The 23679-nt window shown below is 41.4% G+C and overlaps 2 protein-coding genes across 6 annotated transcripts in view; one reads left to right on the forward strand and one right to left on the reverse strand.

The window, feature by feature from the left end:
• tmem167a (transmembrane protein 167A) lies at positions 1-3376 on the reverse strand. The gene is made up of 4 exons (XM_037482954.2): positions 3251-3376; positions 2242-2351; positions 1090-1124; positions 1-1008 (listed from the first exon to the last, which is right to left on the reverse strand). Exons 1-4 carry the CDS (start codon positions 3251-3253, stop codon positions 938-940), a joined length of 219 nt encoding a protein of 72 aa, XP_037338851.1. The 5' UTR covers positions 3254-3376; the 3' UTR covers positions 1-937.
• The window catches only part of LOC119225225 (DNA repair protein XRCC4-like), a 27400-nt gene continuing 7053 nt past the window's right edge, over positions 3333-23679 (forward strand). The window contains exons 1-9 of one of the 5 annotated variants that reach the window (XM_062562361.1): positions 3392-3473; positions 4939-5122; positions 6040-6181; positions 6928-7118; positions 14764-14930; positions 15459-15608; positions 16045-16109; positions 19268-19352; positions 20285-22127. In XM_062562361.1, the coding sequence (XP_062418345.1) occupies positions 4976-5122; positions 6040-6181; positions 6928-7118; positions 14764-14930; positions 15459-15608; positions 16045-16109; positions 19268-19344 (939 nt within the window). In that variant the 5' untranslated portion in view covers positions 3392-3473; positions 4939-4975 and the 3' untranslated portion in view covers positions 19345-19352; positions 20285-22127. Of the gene's footprint in view, positions 3474-4938; positions 5123-6039; positions 6182-6927; positions 7119-14763; positions 14931-15458; positions 15609-16044; positions 16110-19267; positions 19353-20284; positions 22128-23679 lie in introns of those variants that run through there. The other 4 variants (XM_062562362.1, XM_062562364.1, XM_037482950.2 and 1 more) reach the window with 4 other exon arrangements.

Raw genomic sequence — 23679 nt, forward strand, 5'->3', positions numbered from 1 at the left:
AGATGAGTGGTGACTAAGGTTGTCATAGAGGTTATCACAAAACCCTTCACTGTTGATCTCACGGCAGCATGAGAACATCAGATGTGACCCCAAGCAGCAATAGTTACTTTTATTTCTCCACAGCTGCAGTCATTCATTGCACGTGCAAAGTGGTCCTCAACTAGAAAAAATATAATCTCTATTCAACATGTACTTATGCATAACTGTAGTCATTAATCACACGTCAACATACTGTGTGGTATTAGCACAACATACATCAACAGGTGTGAATGGCAAGAAATGAAAAACCCCAATTTCCAAAAAGGCTCTTTTAATAAATAGCAGAAAACTGACATAAAAACATCAGCAGCTCTCTGAGGCAAATATGCACGACAATTAGCCATCTGCAGAGCTATTCTACCATTTAATTTGCTGTGGAACATCATTCTCTCTACAAACAATACAGAGAGGGCGTGGATTATTTTGAGTCACACTTCATTGCAGCTCTGTTTCAAAAATTCAAACTGGTCGATAAACATGCAGGAAGAAAAACAGCTTGAAATGTTTGGACAACTTATTAATTTGATCAGACCAAGAATATGACTTCTGTCTCTTGACTCTTAAATGGCAGATGACAGAAAGCATTTCCTTCCCCCCCCCCCCCTCATCCCCATCCGTCCACACACACACATCCGGAGTGAACATTCCACAAAAACACAAACACAAAGATAGACCTGGAAGTGCCCCGGAGGGATCGAGACACACTTTGGGGCTATCAGCGCATTCCCACCCCCACAAAAATGTTTTCTCTCTCCCCGTTGCTACGGTGAGTGGTGACAGGTCTCCATTTTTACATCTTATCATATCTAAATGACTGGAGGTCCTGTTGTGCCTCTAGGACGGTCATGTCCATGCCATGTTTTATGTTCATTTCCCATTCGCGTTTTTCTTCGGTCTGCTACTGTAGGAACAGTATACTAAAAGCCATGACGACACAGCAGCAAGCCACCCAGGGACTCTTCCGCTCACCTGGGGGGAAAAAAGAAACAGGGCAAAGTTCAGGCCTCATTGTTTAGCAAAATTTCATCGATACAAGAAAAAAAAGCTTACCTATTCTGGCACACTTCCAGAAAATTCCTAGAATCCTAAAAGAAAAAAAGAAAATATTACATGAAGAAATAATGGCCAAAAAGATAAAATGGACTTTGTTGGATAATGTGTGTGGATAGTAAAAGGTAAAAAATAACCTGGGTTTCAGGTTATATGTCTAGTTACAATAACTGTGATTCCTGTCAAAACTTTAAAAGAGGACTGCAATCACATCGCTACAAAAGCCCGGGCAGCACACCGGACGTCCAAGCCGTGTGAGGAGCGGGGGCGGAGGGCAGGGAAGTCACATTACCTCTAGGGACAGCTGAGCTAAGGCCAATGTGGCATTCCAGGCCGTCTCTTTTCTGATGATTTTGTCAGCCGGAGTGAATGTGTCCACGTGCATGTTTCGATGCAGATATTCTTCCAACTTTTAACTGAACAAAAGGTGACAGCGTCCAATTGTGACTTATTCTAATTTAATTAAGGTAGTCTTGGTTTTAGAGCTTAAAGTTAGGAAAAATATTTATTTTGCAAAAGGTACTAATGTTTTTTTGTTTGTACAAAAAAATGAAGGCTGATCCTTAGATTTGAGACCTATTCCTGCCACACAATAATCATTTGAATAATGCAGTGTACAAAATGACAGCTCATGCATTAGTCAACCAAACAATCAAGAGGGAAAATGATTAAAATGATCAAATAGTCCATCTGCCACTGTCAGTCTGATGCGTGTGTCTGGCGAGGATGTCCCTACCTGCTCTAATGAGTGTGTGTTAGAGTGCGCCAGACATGTTAGAAGTGAATCATGGAGTTTGTACATCCAAGAATAATAACAATCCAGTGATGATGAAAATGTAGGCTTTCCGCTACTTCACGCACCTCCTTGAAGAACTTATTACACACCCACTCTATTCCAATTATACACTCACGGAGTCATGTTGGTGAATTCAGTTTTCTACCACAAAAAGAAAATAAACCGCTCTCATACTGAAATACTGAACTATTTGGAATCAACTGTTGAAAGCAGAATGAACACTGATAATCTGTGTTAAACACAAATAGATTGTTTTAAGATTGGCGTATCATTGCGGTCAAAGAGGCCTCGAGGGGGTCAATAAATCATTGCTAAGACTTCAAAGGCAGCTTCGTGGCAAAGTAGTAGGATCATACCCTGTCTTGTTCTTGTCCAGCAGGCTGGGTGCTAGCGCTCTGATGTAAGCACAGGTACAGATCAGGAGAAGAATCACTGTTAACAGTGACTGGAAGTTGAAAATAGCAGACTGCAATATAAAAGAGAATTATATATTTAGAGTAGACATTTAGTGCACTTTAACAGCAACAACAGCCTGGCTTTGTGCCATGCAGCCAATTTATAAACTAAAATACAGTGTAGCACCATAGGTCAACACATCGGATTTGAGATGTTTGGTTTCATTCTTGTCACATGGTAAGCAATAAGAAACGAGTATGAAAATGAAACCATAGCTCACAGGGAAATGAGCACTATATTACTTTGAACCTTATTGAATTCAACGTATGTATTAGTAAATATGTACCATTCCATGTAGTTTACACACCTTCCTGAACTCTGTTTACTTACGGTAACATTGCATTTAATCCAGAATGCAGTTTAAATAAATTGTCTGCTTTTTAGACTTCATTTCAATAAATGATTCGGGGAATAATCAAGCTGCATACTTTATTTATGCATTTTCTTGCGAGTGCATGAAGAAAAACCTCGAAACACTAATTAATCAATAATATTTAACCGAGCCAAAGAACTATTCTGCAACTACGTGGCACACAGCTCGTAACAGTGCGACGCTCGGCAGCACTCATTAGTTTGTGGTAATGTAGCACGGTCTTTCTTATCAAACAACTCGCACTACAACGCAGCAGCAACGCACAAAGGGCTTGACCATATGTACTATTGTTATTTATGGACAGAAACATACATGTAATTAATAGGTTTCTTTTCTAAACTTTTAGCATATTTAGCTTTCCAATGCTAGCGGGCTATTTTAGCATATCATATACGTCCTGATTTACATCGAATGTTCGCTTTAGTTTTCATCACACTCGTTTTCCGACACACAGTACACTGAGAACGTGTTACGGATTATGCCTAAAATAAGCTGTAAAAGGGCAGATGCACTTCATATATGAAAAACAAGCTTACCATTTTTGTTCTGAGTCAAAACCACATCACACTTCCTGCTGGCTTGACGTACGTAACGTGACCGTAGAGGTTACGTGACGTAATGACGTACTGCATCTCTGATTGGCTGATACAGCAGCAGTCGAAGGTGGAACCTGTCAACAGCAACAATAGCGTCAGTGATTTGAGATTCATACAAAAATGCCATCGTTTGGACGCTGCAGTAGTTAAACCATACAGTACCGTAAGTGTTTTGAGAATGTTAAAACAAATCTTCTCAATGTATTCTGTCAAATAAAACTTAATTAAGCAAGTAATATCTATAACGTTACCGTAGTATTGCTGTTCCTCATGTTAGAAATAAAGTTAAGAGTAAGCTAGAGTACGCAGCACGTGTAGAACCCGGAAGTTGGTTTAATGTAAGTTATATAATGTAAATATCAATACCGTGCAGTCTGAGATAAAAGCTGTATTATACTACAAAAAGAGACTGATTGAATGATGGCCATTCTTTATTTTTAGATTTTACAATGAAGTAATTAAAATATATCCTTGACATTTCATGAAGCCTTTTGTAATATTGTTTTAGATAAGTGCTTTACAAATTGTAACATAACCCAACACGTTGTAATCACTGATATGATCAAACCTACAGCAATACTGACAAGAACATACCCTTGTTTTTGGTGATGTGACACTGACATTTTTGGGGTTCACTTTTCCCTCCCTCCAACCATACATTGCAGCGTCTTAGATTCAGTCATTAATCCCCATTGACTTCTTCCTTCACATAATTTCCTAGTTAGCTCTCCATGTGAAAAATACATTTGTTTACATAATGTTTTGCAGTTTTTTAATGACCATGCTATTGTTATTACTGATCCCTTCAAGGTCTGAGTTCACTGCTGTGTGATGTGTCTCTCTCCTGTTTGTTGCATTATCGCTGATTTATTTCCCAACAACCAGTGGAAAGGGATTTGTACTGAAATGTTTTATTGACCAAAGTAATGTTTTTTCTTTGTGGGATTTATTTATGGAAATGGAAGAGTGGCACTAGACCATCTAGCATTCTTTTTCTGTGAATGAGGACTACACCGACTCGCAGGGCCGTATAAATTCCGTTAATTTACGCTGCCAGCAGGAGCCCTGGCGCTGCTGTTCTGTTGTTCAGCTGCCGCTCCTGCATCATTTCACCCAATTTCCCCCAAAAGACTCCTTTTAATCCTGACCACAATTGCATTGGAGGAAGCATGTAGGGAAAGCCCAGTGAAAGTACAGTGAGAGGACCGGCTTAATTGTCCGAGCCCATATAAGAGACAGTTAATTACCGTGGCTATTTCTACTCTGTATGAACTCCCCATTTAGGACCCAAAATGCATAATTAGATGCTCTTTGTGACTCATTGGCCCAGTGCTTCCTGCAAAGTTACGGCTTGCAGTTTTTCATATGAGAAAATGCTGAAGAAATGACAATGAAAAGGCCCAGCGAAGAAATTACAGGGTGAGCAAGAGAACAGGATGAGGACGCCGTGTCAAAGCTCTGAGGATTTAGGCTCTGAGGATATCGGCGGTCCGGTGATCGCGTCGTGTCGATCGAGTAAATGGAAAGGAAGGCCGTCGGATTTTTTTTACTTTGAAGGTTTCACGCACCCCATTCCTGAAAGACAGCGCTGTTTATTTAATTTGAATGTCCTTCTGTCATTACCACAGGGTCAGAGTCCCTGCACAACAGATGTTACAGTAACTAATGAGTAGCTGGGCTCACTTTATTAGGTTAAAGTTGGACCCTTCAGCTCCCTCATCTCGTTTCGTCCAGCCACACCCCTTCCTGGAGCACAAAGGGTCAACTTTAATCTGCTGCGAGGGTCTTGCACGTTCACGTGCGTGTGCACTGGTGTGTGTCTTTCAAAAATCTTCTGTATTTCATTTTGAATCACCTTGGCCACCTGCTCTGTCAGCGTATTTGGATGCAAAAGCATAATACAACAAAAGTGCTGTCACGCCCTAAGTTATAGCACAGTGTCCAAAGGCGCTTATTTTCATTTTTTCAAACATGTCCAGCTTGGCAAACTGCTAATTTAGCTGTCCTTTTCCCTCCAACCTAACACATTTTGCCCTGTAGTTAAGCAGGGAAGATGTCCAACTCACTTCTCGCTTCACGTGCAAGCAGTAATCACGTGGTCTGGCCTGGAAATCCGTAATCAAGTAAAAGTTTTAGACAAAAAAGAAATGTGTTTGTAACTGATCTTTGAAACGTAGCTGCTTCTGGCAGGAGACTTGACTTGCAGCATTGAATCAATTAGCTTGAGGGCATGGTGACATTACCGAAAAAAGCTTGCTCAATGTTGTATTGGCAAATAGTGATTACCTTTCACGATAAGAGCGGGGAGCCAATTCTGCATTGGCTTTGTTATTGATGAATTAGCTTGAGATGTGTCAGGCTGTACTAACACTTATTTTCTCATACGTGATCTGCATCATTTTGTCGTGAGACATCTTTCATCTTTAGTGTAACAAGAAGTTTTACAATGTTGCATTTTCTGCCCCGTCGTGGATGTTTATATGTGTTCATACAACCGTAGATGGTTGGATAAATGTGATGGCTGACTCAAATCATATAAAGATTGTGTGTTTTTCATAATATTCTGCTATTTAAAGTTACTATGAGGCTCATCAAAAGAGGTCCAAGGACCAAACATTAACAGCAAACCATGTTGAATGCAATGCATAGAGTCCGTTGTTGGGAAAATGAATCATTAAGGCACCCTGTGATGAGTCTTTTCATTCCATTTTTTGATTTGTTTCTTGCAGGTCATGAGTGGTACAGTCAGACAGATTACTGTAACTCCTGATCCAGGCACCGCTTACTTCCTGCGAGTGGACTGGGCCTTAGACCTGGGTGCCGGCTTCACGTTAGTGCTCACTGATGGCTCCTCGGCTTGGATTGGAGAGGGTAAAGACTTCCGATATTGAAACACACAAACACAGAACAAATCAGTCACCACTCATATATGCTCGTCGCTGAGGTCTCCCGTGTTTGTCGTGCCTGGGCTCACAGTTTTCAGCTCATGTGATCCATAAAGAATCACATCTTTTGAACATTGACAGGGTTGTCACCAGATTTACAATCGATCAAACTGTGTATGCACCTGGCTGACAATATTGAAACTGTTGGTCCTTAAATCAGAGGGACAGCAGTGAACTTGTTCTCTTCTCTCTGTGCTGCAGCTTACAGGTGGTAGAGAGTAGATCCAACTCTACAAGGCTTGTCTTTGTAAGTGCAAGTCAGTGTTCTGTGTGTGTGTGTGTTCGTGTGCATGTGCATGTGTGTGTGTGTGGTTACATATGCACATGAGTACATTTTCTCTTGAAGGACACCTGGAACCATAACTGCTCCCTAGTTGTCCATCTGCAGAGTTGACAGGCAGAGATGGGGTTTGTGAGAGCTTTGTACGGGCTTCTGGGTCGTCAGGTTTTTTTTCTGTTTGATGGTTTAATTGGGACCCTTGGCCTAGTGTGAGCAGCTGTGCAACAGCTGACGACATTCCCCGTGGTTTCTGTGAATGCTTCCTTTTGAATATGCTTTCACATGCTACGTAATTAATGTTTGCCTCTGCAGTCTGCCATCGCCTCTTTAGCCTTCTCTCAGCTGTATAACTTTAAAATGATGCAACAATTAGATGCATTCCTTTTGGCCAGTTTCAGAAGATGAGGTGACAAGGGAAGCCAACAACGTGGGAGCCACAGAGGAAAGATATGTTGAGGATCTTCTCCAAGCGCTAACAGGAAGCGAAGGAGGTCCGAGAGGAGGCGACAAAGGGTTGTATTCTTTCAACATCACTCCAGATCACTGCCATCTCTCATATCAGAAGATTTGTAACGACACCTCGGTGAGCAGAAGCTTTGGTTTGATTTTACTATTATACCTATACCAGGGGCTAATTAAAAAATCATGTATATAGACCGCTGAATGCCCCATGAACTGGGCATCACTTCGGACCCGTTTTGAGGACCACAGGATCATTGAAAAGTCTGGGCTTGAAACACCTATAAATGAACTTACTAACTACTTAGTCAGTAGTTAAATATTTCCCTGTAATTGTAAATATTAGCAAATATTTTTGTGAATTAGACTGCTAATTTCATGGGGCCAAATGTATTGATGGAAATGGGCTAAATTTGTGCCAAGTACTTCCATGTTGGCTTTTTTAAAACCCATTCAAATACCCCAAGAGCATAGTCCCCAGTATGGGGCAGCTGACAAAACTGCATGTGTTTTAAAGTTGGTATACATGCACGGTTGTCTGGATAAAGTAGAATCTGACTCAACTTCAGCTGCAACGTTAACGTCGTCCCCTCTCAGCTCCCTTCTGTTTCAGGTGGATTGCTTTGTAATGTGAATGCCATTTATCTACTGTTAAAGCCTCAGAACAGTTTGGAACGAAAGGTGAACTTAATGTGTATTCCTGTGATGACGTCATACAAAGCTTCACCAACACCACCAAGTCTAAATAACTGCAACAGTTATTACCTTAAGTTACCTTTAAGTGCAGCACATCGAGATGTCTGGTGTTCTAAAGTACTTGGACATAAGTGGACATATTCCACAAAGTTTATCTGGAACCAAAGTTTTTAGAGACTGCTGTATTCCCTGGAATTGATTTGGGGGGATTGGAATCATTGTTGATGGGTACATCACTCATAGATCAATGAACCAAATATGGTAAAGCAAAGACGTGTCGAGGGATCTGTTGTTTTAAGATCCATTTGAGAGCGTTGTTATTGATTCTTTATCGTGCAGGTCTATCAGTGCCTCGCCCTTGCATTCCACACCGGACATTTCCCCCTTGTCACTTTTCCCTGAGGGCGAACACATCTAACGACATACAACAAAATAGAAAGGAAGTCTTATTCTTTACGGGGGGGCTGTTGAAAAGATAAGGATTATAGTGCCCCCACATTAAAGCAGAATCCGATTGGCTTAGTGGCCTTTAGGCCACTGAAAATAGGAGATAGGAATCACTCAGTCATCCAATGCCAACAATATAAGTCAGTCCTCTTATGGCCACAGCTCATAAACGCCACCGTGAGGTGGAGCTAGTTTGCATTAAAAGTAAACAATTAGCACATGTCTTTTTGAAATTGTGCAGCAGTGTATTAATGCATAGCACGCAGCGCTATGGCAATTCTTACACAGTTCACGGTGAGTGACAGGTTTGACTGAGTACAGGTCACATGGCTTTCAGTGGATCTCGGTGTTACTCTCCCAAACTCCGAGAGCACACTGTTGCCTCCGGGCAGCAGGTCACTTGGGGTCCTGGAACCGCTGCAGGTAGAGGAGACCAGAGGGAGAAGGCCAGGGGGTTAGGAACACTGCAGAGACCATAAAACCCTGATTTATGGGTGGGGCCGGCCCCATCCAACAATGTTGAACAACAGTTGATGAGAGCTTTTTTCTTTTCTTTCTCCAACTCCCCCAGGCTGGCTGTGTGTGTGGGTTGTGTATACAAGTGTGCATGTGTTTGTGTTCGGGGCATGTGCAGAGCCGGACCTAACAAACTAACAACATCTCATCTCCAAAAGAAATGATGATATTAAGAATTTAAATTGTGTTTTAAAGAACACCCATTTAGTCATGTTTCAAACTTCAAACACATAAAATATTTCCCAAGGTAGAGCTCAGTTTCATCGTTAATGTAAGATGCAAAATGATTTATTAGATCAACTAACATGGCCGTAGTAGAGATACTACTGGCGACATCCCAGTGGTAAAAACAATTTGATTAGGGCTTATTTTAATGGAATGATGAGTTCATTGATATTGACAATTCAATAAAATAACGTATTAAATTAAATATTAAATAAATAAATAACTGCCAAAAAGAGTAACTGGACTGCACATAATGATTGACAGTGGCCCAGTGTGCTTTTCAAAAATGTCCCCCATGCTCATATTGTTGGTGACAGTAATCATTACTGTGTGTGCAGCCTGTGTGTGGTATGCACGTATCGAATCCTTGGGGGCTATTTGCATTAAGTGCTAACTACCACCCCTGTCTAACAGCTGCTTCTTCTTCTTCTTTTTTTTTCTTTTTTCTCCCTGGTTTGCCCTTCATCCCCCAACACATCAGAGGTTTAGAAATAGAACATATTTCCCCCAGCCAGATAATTGCAGAGTTCAAAATGAGCCAAGTTCCCTTTGGGAATAAAAGAACAGGCACTAAACAGGTGTCGGACTTAACCTGACATTAATATTTTATGATTATGACCCTCAAAGTTGTAATGATGAATGTAATTTGGGTGTTCGCTGTCTAACTGCTGCTAAGCAGGTGTTTTACATGGCAAAGGCCGACATCATCTCCTCCTTAATGTGTGTTTAAATACAAATCCGTCATTGGTAGAAATATTAATGATTTACTACTGACACCTTTACTGACACTAAATGTTCTGAGGACTTTGGAGCCTCTAAGTGGAATCAACAGCTCCTGTACGTCTGTTTAAAACTGCAAGGTCCATTATTTCTTGTGTCGCCTCTCCTTTTAGCTGACCATTTTATTTAACAAAAATGACACTCACAAATTAAATGTTGTGAACTGATAGAATATGTACTTGTACATATTTAAAGCCTGCTTTTTGGCCACAATATCGATGAACAATAACACCTTTCAACCATGCACATGATCATTTATGTTTGTGTGTGTGTTGGAGGGATAAAAATAGCTTAATACATTCAATAGCCACCAGATGCTTTTAAAGGGGAGCATTCATTGGCCAGTCTTTGCCATCCCTGTCATCCTGTCATCCAAGTACACTTGATTAAGAAAAAAAACAAAACGTTTTTTGTTAATCTTGGTTTACGTTCTCATCTATTCGGTGTCTTTTTTGGTATTTTAGCAACGAATGTTGAGTTCACTGTGCATATAATTTGCCATAATATGTTAGAAAGCAACCATAGAAACTGCCTTCTGTAATTAAAAAAGAGGATAAGAGATCTCTTCATTGGGGTTTCCTTTTTGGTGATTTTGTAGGATTCCCAGTGTAAGGACGTTGTGCCTTTGATTCTCAATAATCTGTTAAGCTACTCTTTGCTGTATTGAGGCATTCAGCCACACTTTAATCTTAATTTTGTTCTGTCAATAGTCCCTTGGAAATTGTGATACTACTGTAAGCCAGATTTTTTTTTCTCTTGTCTCTCCTGCCGCCCGGACCAGGAATGTCCGTATCACAGCATTTCTCATGTGTAGTTGTAGTTTGTGTCTCTGGTTGAAAGTACACTCCAATAAGGTCTGTTTTTTGTGCTTGCAACAAAGTATTCTTGGTAGATACCTAAACATTTGTAGTTGTATCCCTCACTATCTGCATTGGTACAGTGCCACAGCCCGCCCTACGCTCATGGGAACATTCATGTTATCGGGGCTGGACTCAGTCCTCCCTCACTTCCTGCTCTTTATCTGGCCTCACGCCTCTGCATGGCGGACACGGGAGCTGATCTCCGCTCTCAGCCCACACTTCCCATATTGAGCACCCTTGCCCGACCTTAAACAGTCTCTTTGTCATCATGGACCCGGTGCCCACCCACTTGCTTCCCTGTACTGTTGGAAAAAAACAAGAAATGTTTCCCCGATTTGAGAAATAATGATAATATCAACCTGGTATTTTAAGCATGATGTGTTGTCCACAAATTACACACAGATCATTAATTTGATAATTGCAGTGATGCTAACTCACTGTTAGCATCATTAATACTTATTGATTAGTAAGGGGTTTTGCTGTCTTTTCCTCTGCAGTGATGTGTTGGACAGAGTGATAATGGAAGCTTTGTGTCCTCTTTGCCTACACCGTGTTATGGTATAATTATCACTGGAAATGTGTTCTTTTGGCTTTGTCCTCCACACCTACGTCCCCCCCCCCCCCCTTCTCCACGGGTTTGACCTTATGGTCTGGCAAGCTGTGCGGGGGACAGACACACACACACACACAAACAAACAGTCAGACCACACACACATATCAGACAATGCTGTGATGTCTGACAAACCTTTTCCTGAATCCCCCTGAATCATTTTTTTTTTTTGCATTTTAATCTCACCTTTTCTATCTGTCTGGGCTTATTATGTTTTCTGCATTATTATTTGAATGATCATTAATCCGGTTGTAATATGAAAGTCCTATGTCTAACGCTGATGAAGGCCTAACATCTTTGAATAAGTCCCTTATTGTCTGTTGGTTTATTAACACAGTAGAAAAATGTGGCAGTGGGTGCTGAATAACACACAAACAGTCTGACCTCCCACACCTTGGCAGAGGCTGGCAAATGTGTGCAGATTGACCTTTAACTTTATCTCTGTGTCTCAGGGGAGAAGCAAAAGCTCAAGAAAAGAAAGGGAGCTTTTCATCCCAATTTAGTCTTTTAACAAGCGGCTCTGTGTAAAGCTCAGCACGAGGCTTGCCATACATTTCCAGATATATATTTTGATCGGTTCATCCTTCCTTTTTCCGTGTTGCACAGTAAGCTAAAGGTAAACTTTTGGTGATGTGGAATTCACATGTTTAACCCTGAAAGAAACACAACCTTTTGGTATTTAAAACAAGGAGCAGAAGAAATAAACAGCAGCAGCTGCAGCAGTGTCATTTCCACTGTTGTCTCTGTATCTTACTTACTGTGAATGTAGGACAATGCTATGCTGTACCCAGCGTGTCAGAGTCCGGAGCCTTCACATTGCCCTTTTCTCACAGGGATGATTTAATGCCAAATTACTTTCCTCTGGAAGGTCATCAGAGATTTAGAAACAGGTAGTAAAACAGAGAGCAGGCGTCTGAGGAGGAGATGTAAGGGAGGTTTGTGGTAAGAGTTATCATGACCTCCTATCTGTGCATATAGGTTGTAATGGGTGGCCTACAAATAGTGTGCACGTGGGTATCTTTGAAGTGGACACGATGACTTAAACACGTATGACTGAGCTAAACATCAGGCGTTCTTACTGGGGGTCTTCCCTACACCCGTCTCTCCCAGTTCATTATTAATGGTGGCCCATCGTGCACAAACACTGAATCACTTTGTTAACTTACGGGGCTCAGTGTCACAAAACAATTCCTCTAAACCCCTGAGAGGAGTGCACTGTGTATGCCTGTGACATCCTGATGTAGTTACACATTTTTATGAGTTCTTGAGGATCTCATCCTCCTTTAGATCTTGGGTGGTCCCCTCTGTCTCCCCATCCTGTAAAGTTGACTTTTGTCAAATCGCTGATTTCCTTGGTTTAAACATACTGGCAGCATTGGTTCTGAAAACGCATGCCACTACTGGGTGACTTTTCTCTTAACCTTTTTCAATTTGTTGTGAATGTAATGAATGGAGTCAGTAAGGGAGTCGGTAAACTAAACATTCACCACTGACCCAGCAGATTGTTTTAATACAGCCGTCAGAAAAAAACTTGGCAGATGAAATAACACATTTTCCCTTAAAAAAGGACTGCACTGCTCGTTGCTTGTTTTGGTGAAGGAATACACCCGGATCCTGATGCAACTGATGCTAACCTCTTTAGAAGCTATGGATGAATGTTGTCCTTCTCAGTGTAGACCCACACACACCTAACAACAAGATGGATTTCTGTGCGATATGTGTACCTGTCATTCTCGCAGCTACTACGTTGCAATAATGCAGTCGTAGTGCAAGTGTAAAAAATATTGATGTACAATCCCTGCGTTTTTTTTATCTTGTAAGGATGCAAAGGCTCTCTCATTGGTTTTTATTTATTGAAAATTAGAATTATGACCTGTTGGTGGTGCTTGAAGAAAAAGTAAGATGATCATTAAGTGACATTTACTGGGTAAAAGCTGCTGGTGGCTTTCCATGAAAAACCAGGGGATCTCCAGAGCTACTAGTTGGATTTAACCCCTATTGTGGCAACAATTATTTGTTCAAAATAATTTTGGGGGGTGTGACTTAATAGAGATACTATATCCTTTTTTTGTTCCATAGATTGCACAAAGCATTGAAGATACTTTTCTATAGATTTTGTAGACAAAGGAAAAGGAAGAAAACGTACGTTTGACACAAAGAGAAAATAATACTAAGGACAAGTTAAGCTAGAGAAGCTGTGGTGTCGATTTGAAGCGAATGTCCATCTAAAAATGTTATGTTTCTTCAGTGGAGGTAAAACAGCTGCGTGGCCTGCTAGGACAGCACCGGCCCAGGTGAAAACATGACGTGACTATTTTATGAGAGCTTTTGAAGATGGTGGCTTTATTACAGTCAGGTTGCGACCTTGACAGAGCCCAGGGATGATTTAGCACCTTGTCACCTTCTGGTTTCCCAGTACATCATGAGCAGAACTTTTTTTTTGTGCGTTGTGGGGCCGTGGTGGAAATCTCCATGGTAACAAGCAGCTATTCAAATATATGTTTAAAATTGCTACTTTGATGTGCAAACTCCAGGTCAAACAGAGTTTTGCTTCCTCAGGGTATTCTGTATAGAACCATTGGCTCTAGATTTAGTACTTTTTTGCCTCTTCTTGAAAATTTGACATGTCAACTAAATGTTCAAAAACTACAGACCGTTGCCGGCTGCAAGGCCTTCGATTCACTCTGTGACTTAGTGCCACGATGATAACCAACTGAGGAATGTTTTATTAAACCTGATACCTGTCTGTGATTCCAAAAAGCCACAGACGAGAAGCAACAGAGAGGCACAGAGTGTGCTCACTTGCATATTTTACTGGTGACTTATGAATTCAGCAAATATTTCCCACAGACAGAAAAAAAATACAAATCAAAGTTTCAATATGTATCCCACTTCAAACAAAATGGGATGTAATGGTTTGTTACACCTCTTTATTGCCGTGCGTCTTCAGATGATGTTAAGGTACAAATGCATGCTAACTTTTCCTCTAAACAGGTTGGGAAGCTGCTTTACGTGCAAACGTATTGCATTAATCCATTCATTTAGGAAGCACCATTATGATTATCTCAGGATTGTTGCGCTTTTTAATGCAGCTTCTCCCCAGTTTAGCCGGGAGTTATAAAGTGAGTTGTAGCCATTCTTGCCCCCAACTCTCTGCACAGCGGAAGGTACGTTACATATCGACCAAGCTGCAGAGAGAGCACAAACTGATGACAGCCTTCTGACAACGCATTGATAGAAGCAGGTGGATGTATGAGCCTTGGGTCAAAGTTCAAGGCACCATGTAATGACAAAGAAGTGTGTCCCAGTTGTATGCCTATTGAGTGCAACAGTACTTACTTTGTAAAAGCAGCTGCGCTACTTACTGAAGGTAAAAAGAGTTGGAAGGCAGCCATAGTCTCAAACCTCAACTGTTGTCTACTCCCAGTCGGTCCCGCTCAAAGGGAGGCACTCGAAGGTCGTTCTTACCATGTTCCCTGACCTTTCTTAGCTGGCACCTGTCAAGGCAGACATTGCTGCTAAGTTATCATGAATAATGAAAGCCTGCCAGCCAGAAACGTTTATTGCCTTCGATATGAATGCTGATCTTTTCTTTTGATCTTGCGCTCTCCATTTTTTTCCCCTACTTTCTTTAGGTGCGTTTGGGTTCTGTGGAGCTGCAGCCAGCCCCAGAACCGCTAGAGCTGATCCGGGAGATGATTGGATGGTCCCTAAAGCACTCTACTTATCTGGAGTCCAAAAATTGCCAGCTGTTGGAAGAGACCCGTGCGCTGAAACGGGCGCATCAGAGAATTCTCAGAGAGTAAGAATGAGATTATGAAAGAATATGATGTGACGGAGAGCAAATGTCCTGCTTGAATGGAAAATCCTCCCCCTAATATGTTCAATGCTGCAACTTGTTTATCGGTTGTCTTGTTTGCATGCAAGCTGTCTTTTATTTATACTTCCAGCTGTTTATATGCACAGCAATCACCATGTATGACATCATCACTGGTCGCCCATTGAGAGTATGAAGGGTTCCGCCCAGTGTTACAAACTGGGCTTGTGATTTCTGGGAACTAAAATCTTTCAGTTGTACGTCTTTCATTTCATGTATAGGTTCATTTCAAATAGATAGACATTGCCAGAGACGGAGGACGTGGGTGACTAATGCCTGGACAGGGTCGAGGCCTCAGCAACATTCCTCTTGGCCTATTTATCTTGAACGGAAATCTAACAAGAAATCCTCTGCTTCTAAAACGTGCATTTGTCTTTATGTGTTTGCATGTGTACACGTCTGTCCGTGTGCATGTATGTTTTTGCACACACATTGTTTTTTTTCTCTCACCAGACTGGAACAGCAGGTTCGAGATAAAGAAATGTTGGAGGGCGATCTGTACTCGCGCTTTGTCATGGTGCTGAATGAGAAGAAGGCCAAGATCCGAGGCCTGCAGGATGCTGTCCGCCAGCTGCATCAGACAGATGAGGAAGGGAAACACAGGTCAGAACACACTGCTTGCACTGATTCTTTGATTCTCTGGCATCACTGGTCTGCCTTGCTACGATACAATTGTTTCAAGAAACCCCATTTAGCTCATTTACTGTTTTATTTGTTCACTGATACTTATGCACAAAGAGTAAATCAACTCAATGAGGTCATTGTCTCAGTTGCGCAGTTTTGTTTTAGCAGTTCAGCACAGTGCTCTGAGATCTGAGTTTACGATTGCCAAACACAAGCAGTGGCTTTTTGTTCCTTTACGAGCCTGTTCTGTATCTTCCGTCATTGAGGGCCACAGCGTGTGGATGGAAAACTTTATTGCTACCTTCCCTGTGGACAGTAATCTAAAATATTGAAAGATGATTACCCAAATATTTCCTAGCAATGCAAATCTCAAAGCTTTTTCCTTTAACCCTCCAACTTGTGTTGTTTCTTTTAGAGAGAGAAAAGAGCAGACCGTCCAGAGCATCCATCCATCTCAGGAGCCAACTATTCTCCTCCCAGGTTTGTGTGTGTGGTATTAACAGTGCAGCTGTATTGTTTCCTTTGGAGGAAAAAGCTGTTCCTAAGCCAATTCAATTAAATACTATCTCACAACTCATAATGAAAAATTAAACAAACAAAAGAAAAAATCTATTCTTTTCATTTTTGCCTGCATCGGAATATTTTGCAACAGCAATACTTGTGTTAATAACCAGAACGAAACATCTCCTTGTCCCGTTATTACGCTTTTCTCTTTGGGAAAAGCAGCTGAATCGATGCAATTCATAACAGTTGGCAAATAAGTTGTGTAGTTGTGCGTTAACATGCACAAATTTTATCTGGCAGGAATATTAAATTATTGATATCAATAGGATTATTAAAAATATATTTTCACTCACAATGTCAATAGTCAAAGTACTATTCCACATTCAGAGAGAACGGTGAAGGTTTGAAATTCTGACTTGACAAATCCGTGAATTCCATGGTCTTCGTTCTGCAGGTTACGTGTGGTAGAACGGGCAATCGATCCACTCCTCCTGTGGGATCTAAAATAGCCTTTTGTCCACCAAGAGGTTTTTCTTAAAAGGCACAAATGTTCTTTTACTAAGAACCAAGTCCCATTGGACAGCGCAGAGTGACGGCATGGGCAGATGTTCATAGTCTCAGTGACGTCATGGCTGGATGAGAAGGACTCCCTGGGGTTCCCGTGGCCCTTATCTAATGGGGCACCAGTTTTGTGACTTGAAACAGATCTCACACGGAGGTGAGACTTTGACGCCTGATGGGGTTTTGCGTGGTTTAAACCAGTTTAGGCTTTTTGAATTCCTTGAGGACCATATGGTGAAGTCCCAATAGGTGTTTGATCACAGTGTGAGCTGAAGCATCATTTGGCTTCAGGTGATAAGATTAGTCTTTCAGGGCTCCATATTTAGGCACGGTCGCAGAGCTATCAGAAAACACATGCATCAGTTAAGAGGGAATAGAAGACAGATGCAAATAGGATGCTTCAGAAGGTGATTTCAAAGTCCTTATTTGGGACTTTCCCATGGGTCCCCTGCTGTTACAACACAATATCCACTCGTTGCGGTCCAATACTGCACTCACTTACACACACTCACACACTACATGCAGAATATTTTAGTTGGGCCCATTACCGGTACTCCTTGTAATGTCAAAGGTCACAATGTGACTCAGAAATGCTGCAAACTCTTAAGTGAAACTCTTGAATTTTAGCTTTCTTTGAATTGATTTTACTCTCCCATAAACATGACAGTTTAATGTAATTGATGATGTAAGCAGGGTTTTTTAACGTAAACTTAAAAGTACACACAGGCAGAGAATATACCCTTGGGTAGCCAGGTTCTGGGAAACACTTTTCAGTGAGTCATAAACCCACCCAGCGAAGTCTGCAGTGATTGCTTCAACGTGGCCAACCGCGAGGTGGTCAGCCACTTCCTGCATCATGCAAAGCGGGCGTGATGTCACATCTGCTGAGTCATACCCCCCTGTACCACATGTTGCAATCTGCGGAGCTTTCCCACTGATCAATCTCCCCCAATCCCCCCAACCAGGCTAATACAGTTGCAAAGTATAATAATGATGACTTCAGCATGTTCCACCTTCTTAACCTAATTTTGCTAAACTTTGTTTCGTGCACTGGGTTGTAGATCACGTATATCGGTCTTGGCTCTCACCCTTTGTTTTGCAGGCCAGAAGGGTTTCACAAGGCTTTCTTGTGTTTTCAGCTTGCAAGTAAAAGTCATATCGCTTATAGTGATCTGTCTCCATGATTCTTCACCTGTATTCTCTCCGGATTCTGTGTTTTTGACATTATGGCTGTTTGTGGGATAGTTGTAGTATTTACACTTAGTCAGCTGTCCAACAAATTAGTTTCTGGGCGTTTCTCTCTTGGCCTTCACTCGGTCATGATGAAAACCAGCCATAAATCCCATTCAGTGGCTTTGTTTCAATAATGCTAATGGATTCCTAATGTACTGTTGTTCCTTCTTGTACGTCTTGTGCAGCCTTTGTCTCGTCTTCGGAATAATCTGTAGTCATAACAACCTTTTATTTAGTGTTTGTGAAATTAATATTAGCATACATTAAGTATGATGAAGTAAACCTGGTTAATTTAAGAGCCCAAGTAATCGATTATATAGCTTTATTAATCCCCAGTCCAACTAATTTGTCACCAAAAACCACTCACTCACACAACAATGGACAGACAGAAATACTCATTATAATGAATAAATAACACCATAAAAAGCATGTAGAACAGAACGATTTTCAATCCAAAACACTGGCTTTTAGGATGGACGTCAAAATAAATAATCAGTTTTCCCTGGGGAGGCTGAGCCAGCCTCTCTGATCATCTCATTGATTCTGTTTTTTATCTTCCACAAAGCACAGCATAGAAGAAGACACTACTTGAGAGTCCCTTTATTAACAGCATTAACAGGCTTTCTGCTAATGTCAAAGAAACTAAGCTTCCTCAAGAAGGAAATTGTTGAATGACCTTCACATTGGTTGTTGACCTTTTATATTAGTTATTATTAGAGTCCAGTCTCCAACCATTTGGCTGTTGTAAAGTTTGAACCAGAACACAAACTTTGTGAGACAGAGAACAGAGAATAGTAACAGTAGCAATAAGTTGACCATGCACATTACAAGTGCTATCTCCTAATCAGTATTGCGTTTGATCTAACACAACTGCTCACTCTGTCAAACGTTTTGAATGAGCTTGCAGCAGTGTTAAAGGGCAAACAGGTGTGTTTGTGTGTCAGGCGGTAAATAAACAATCGTATGACCAGGCGTGTGTGGAATGTCAGATCTCTATTCCCGATAAACGTCACAGGATTTTAGGTGTTGAGTTGTCCGGGGTCAACAGAGGTTAACTGAGGCAATGTGCCGTGACACACCAATGGAGATTTTGGAGCCCAAATCCCTTAAATCTGGAGCAAGACAGCATGCAGGTTTTAAATGCATTTGTTTAGAGCAGCTGTAAACAGGGAGACGGAACAGTGAAGGATTGTCCCGTGTTTGATTCACAGTAAGCAGGAATGCCCAAATGAACAGCTTTGAGCATTCATTAAAAAGTCATGATGTGGTGAGACCCACAGTCTCAGAGGCGGTTTACTGAACGAGTGTGTCTGTGCGTATGCGGTTCATGTTCCATGCAGGTTGCGATCTGGAGTGCCATGGCGTCTCTGTGGACCGGACCTTCTCCGATGAGGAGGACGGACAGCGGAAGGAATAAAACCTCAGGTTAGTCATAACGAATGAAGCCCATCCATCAGCGCATCCGCAAAGCCACTGCTTTCTTTAACTTACATTTTCTTCAGTTCGTATCACATACAGGACATTTCTTCAAGCTTCATTTCATGGCCTGTGAAACGTTCATTTTAACAATGCAACTTTAGAAAGACGGACTCGCCGTCAGGGCTTAAGACATCGATCAGCTTCTTTTTATTTTTTCACACTTGTCTCCTGAATGTCCGGCACATGCACACAAGGTTGTGAGGTCCTTCCACATCCAACAGCTGCATGTTTTCTCATACTGACGCTCTGCAGTCAGATGATCACGGGTCCTTGAATGTTTGCTTTTTAGGACTGCTGCCTTTTAGGGTTACACAGGGGCTCAAACCAGCATTGCGTCATGTTGGTATTCTGCTGCTGCAAGAAAATGTTCTAAAAAGCTACATTTATCACATTCGCTTGCTAAGTTTATTTAGTAACGTTAGCAGATCCACATTCAGTGATTGCATCGGGATGGTCATGTCATGTTGTCGGTCATTATTTGGTACGGACGGTAAGTTGGGCACTTATCCTACATTATTTTTTGTGACACTTTCAGATCTTCAAACCTCATAACATCCTCCCACTGCTTACATTTAGGTGTTGGCTGGCAAATAAACAACACTGAAAATGACTGCAGTGTTTAGTGTCGCTCGGTTCAAATAAGAAATGACGGCCGTAGCTTTTGAGTTGTAGAAATACATGCAATACAATACATTTTTTTAGCTTAATATTGAACTATATGTACAAATAGATCTCCATATTGAGGGATGAAATATACAAAATTTAAATGTGATTACATTTTTAATGCTGCAATAATTAGAGCAACTCTCTTTTTTCCCCTCTGCTCTGTATTTCCTCTCTTTCTTGCTGTCTTGTTTCCACCTTCCACCTCAACAAAGATATCACCCACCATGAATATGATTAAAGCCAAACATCTAAGCATCATCTTTTCTTGATCCCTCTCCGGCTATGTGGCCAGCTACTTTCAAATAGTCAGCCCTCCCCTCGATACTATCAACAAAAACAGTGGTGGGAAGGGGGCCTGGATTTGAGGCCAGACTTTGTCCCACTTTGAGAAAGCGATGGTCAGAAAGCCAGAGCATGTCACTGCCATCTGGTTTGCTTTAACTGCGACAATTATCTGCCCCTGCTTGCGTAGAGACTTGCTGCTTGTCTCTCTACTACAATAAAGACGAGCAGTGAATGACGTTATCTGTTTCCGAACACTTCAGACTGCTCGCTCCGTGCGGAGCGGCCGCAAAGACCCAAATGCGTAAGCGGCCATGTGATAATAGACACTTAACGCCCTCCAGTGCTTCCTCAGGAACTGCTAGTGTTGCTAATGATTTGGAGAACATGGTAGAGGATCTGGGACCAGCAGTATGGAAGCAATTTCGCCCTGAGCTCAAATCTGGCGGACGAGCCCCTCGACGTTGGCGCTATGCGAGACCAGAGTAACAACTACTGAGGGACAAAGGTTACACCCTGAAAATAGGGTGTCACCAAGGACGAACCAAAGCTGTGTTGTTGCTGCTTATTCATCATCTCTTGCTGATGTTTTCCTCCCTCTTTTCATTATGACAACCAACTAGAACCCATCTCTTTCATTTCCATTCTCTGAAGTAGCATTTGGACCTCCCTTGTTTCTCTTTTATTCGGTAGATGTTCTTTGGCCCAAACTTCCCGGGGGGGGGGGGGGGGGGGCTGTTAGCATTGGTTAATAGCATTGTGTTGTCTCGCTTCCTCCACCTCTGCTAGCAGCTTTAGGTCCAGAGGTCCTCACAGTGTGTCTTCACACAGACAGTAATGAACCTATGGATTCTGGATTCTTCTTTTTCAACCCTTCTACCTTTGACTTCTGGACTTTCCTGCTGTCTTTTAGGATTTTGATGATACCTCTATGTCTGCTGAAGACCACGGGTGGCCGCCTGCATAATCCCACAACACCCGCTGGTTGGTTTAGTAATCCCTAAAGGAATGTCACACTGGCTCCTCTATACATCCCTTTTGTAAGACATTTTATAAAGGGAAGCCCAGATCATTTCTGAAGGATCACTCACAGATGAGTGATGATGAGACAGTGTTATGGACGAGAGAGGAAACTACTGAACATTTCAGCTTGTTGGTTTCATTCAGCAAAGCATGCAGGATAATCTCAAACGGGTATATTTGCATAGTTCTTTTATTTTGTAATTAATCTGATAGTTTATTTTTTAAATTTAAAAAGATGTTCTAAATGTTTCCACTATCTGTTGATTTATGAATCAATCATACATTTTATTTTGGATACCACAAATGTTCCCTGTAAATGTATTAGAAATACATGAAACAGAAGGTGATACTTTGATATGTGAAACATTGTCAATGTTTTTCAGATGGGTTAATATATACATTGTGAAATGTCTCACAAGACATATTAGTAATAGTAGAACAATATATATTTTCTTGTCAGATGTATTCATTATTGGAAAGACGAACAGCATGCAGCTATGAGGAACATTTTGTTAACAAGGGTAAACATTCAAGCTGATAAATCATGACGTGCCTTTGATGGAGTTTCTGTCATGAGGTTTTATACTGTACAGTGGAAACATGTCAGGCATAAATCAACCATATGAAGATGTGTTACTATGGTTATGTACACCAACTAGTCGGTTTTATTGAGAAATTGTCAGCTTGAATAAAATTGATGCTAATAAGAATGTGATAACTACATTTTAATAAATGTTGAATTCCATTTTCTCCACATGTGAGTTGTTTTATTTATTTATTAAAGCTGTGAATTTACAAGCACACAATCTTCTTGCAAGGGCAGTCCAACCCAGTCTCCAAAAAAAGCGTGAAATGGCTACGTTGGTCCACCGTGATAAACGTAGTCATGTCACGTTTTCCCCCAAAATAACGTTACTATGTTACGTTTCTTTTGGCCCATTCATTTACATTGCTTTGCAAATAGGTCACGTGACTATCAAGTTTCCCGGTAGCAAAAAGAAAAACATGGCGGACGGTCAGCATAATCTCCGTCAAAAACACAATATTTTAAGAAAGCATCAGCATTTGTATGCATTTCGATGGCATTTCTAGCGAGAAGTATGCGTTATTCTTTCATAATCTTCTATCAGAGACTGTAGAAGACCTTCCGTTTATTCGTTTCTGCGAAGATTTGAGTGTCTCTTTGGGAAAGCGTGGCTACGCAACGCCTTTAACGGCGCATTATTAAAAAAACACTTCCAGTGGGGGCGTTATCGTAAAGAGGTGTTCAGCCTTAAAGCCACTAATCGCCAAACAAAACAAACTCAAAGCACACGAATCACATTATGACTTTTTAAACATAAATTCCCTTACTTTTATGAGTTTTCAATGAAAGAATGCATAATTTCCGGGTGTAGGCAAGCCCGGGACATCCCGAATTATGGGCAATTTTGATTTGTCCAGCTTTTTGACAGCTCCAGTCCCGACTTCCAATCACAGCCTCCTAAGTCAATGACGCGCCTTGAACTCTCGGTTGTTGTGTGAGTGCAACTTCCCCCCCCCCCGAACATTACGTCTTGTTTACATGGAAAAGGGGGGCGGGGCTTCGCCTTCAGAGCGGAGCTTCATTTCTCGCTCCACACGTCTCCTCTTTTTACTGGCCAGGAAAACGGGCGATCTATCCCACGTGGGTCTGGCTCCATTCCATTGGCTCTGACGAATCCACGGAGAGGCGGGACTTATAATTTGCCCGGCAAACGGAGAGATTTGAGCTGCATTGCTTGCCCTGTGCGTGAAGTGGCCGTGAGGCCTCCACTAAAGTCTCTCTCTATTTGTTCTGCTTTACTCAATAAAAGTAAAACCTTTACAGATATACTGTACACACACTAGGCTAACATAACGGAGATTCCAGGCTTCGTCCTTTATGTTTTATGGGGATAAAGCCTCTGTAAGTAGTTTTTTCCCAAGCAAATCTGAGTTTCTTCTGTTTTTTGTGTGTCCCATACAAATATCAAAATATATATACTGATTTTCACATCCAAACACACTCACTTATGTTCCCTTTTATCATGACAACAAGAAATTTCAAGATAAACCTTTTGCTTTCATAAATATGACAGTTTTAGTGTGTAAATGCCCAGCAGTGTACAGTCCGGGGGCCCCTATCGGGCCACTTGTTAGATGGGTTTGATGGGTTACTGACTAAAATATATGCCCCCACCCCCTAACTTGATTTAGGTCTGTTGCCTCAGGGCAACTTGTAAATATAATAGGTCAAACAAGCAATTGCATTTTGAGCACATTAACCACAAATGGATTCAAA

Source organism: Pungitius pungitius, chromosome 5 (genome assembly GCF_949316345.1).
Source record: "Pungitius pungitius chromosome 5, fPunPun2.1, whole genome shotgun sequence".
Lineage (NCBI taxonomy): Eukaryota > Metazoa > Chordata > Actinopteri > Perciformes > Gasterosteidae > Pungitius > Pungitius pungitius.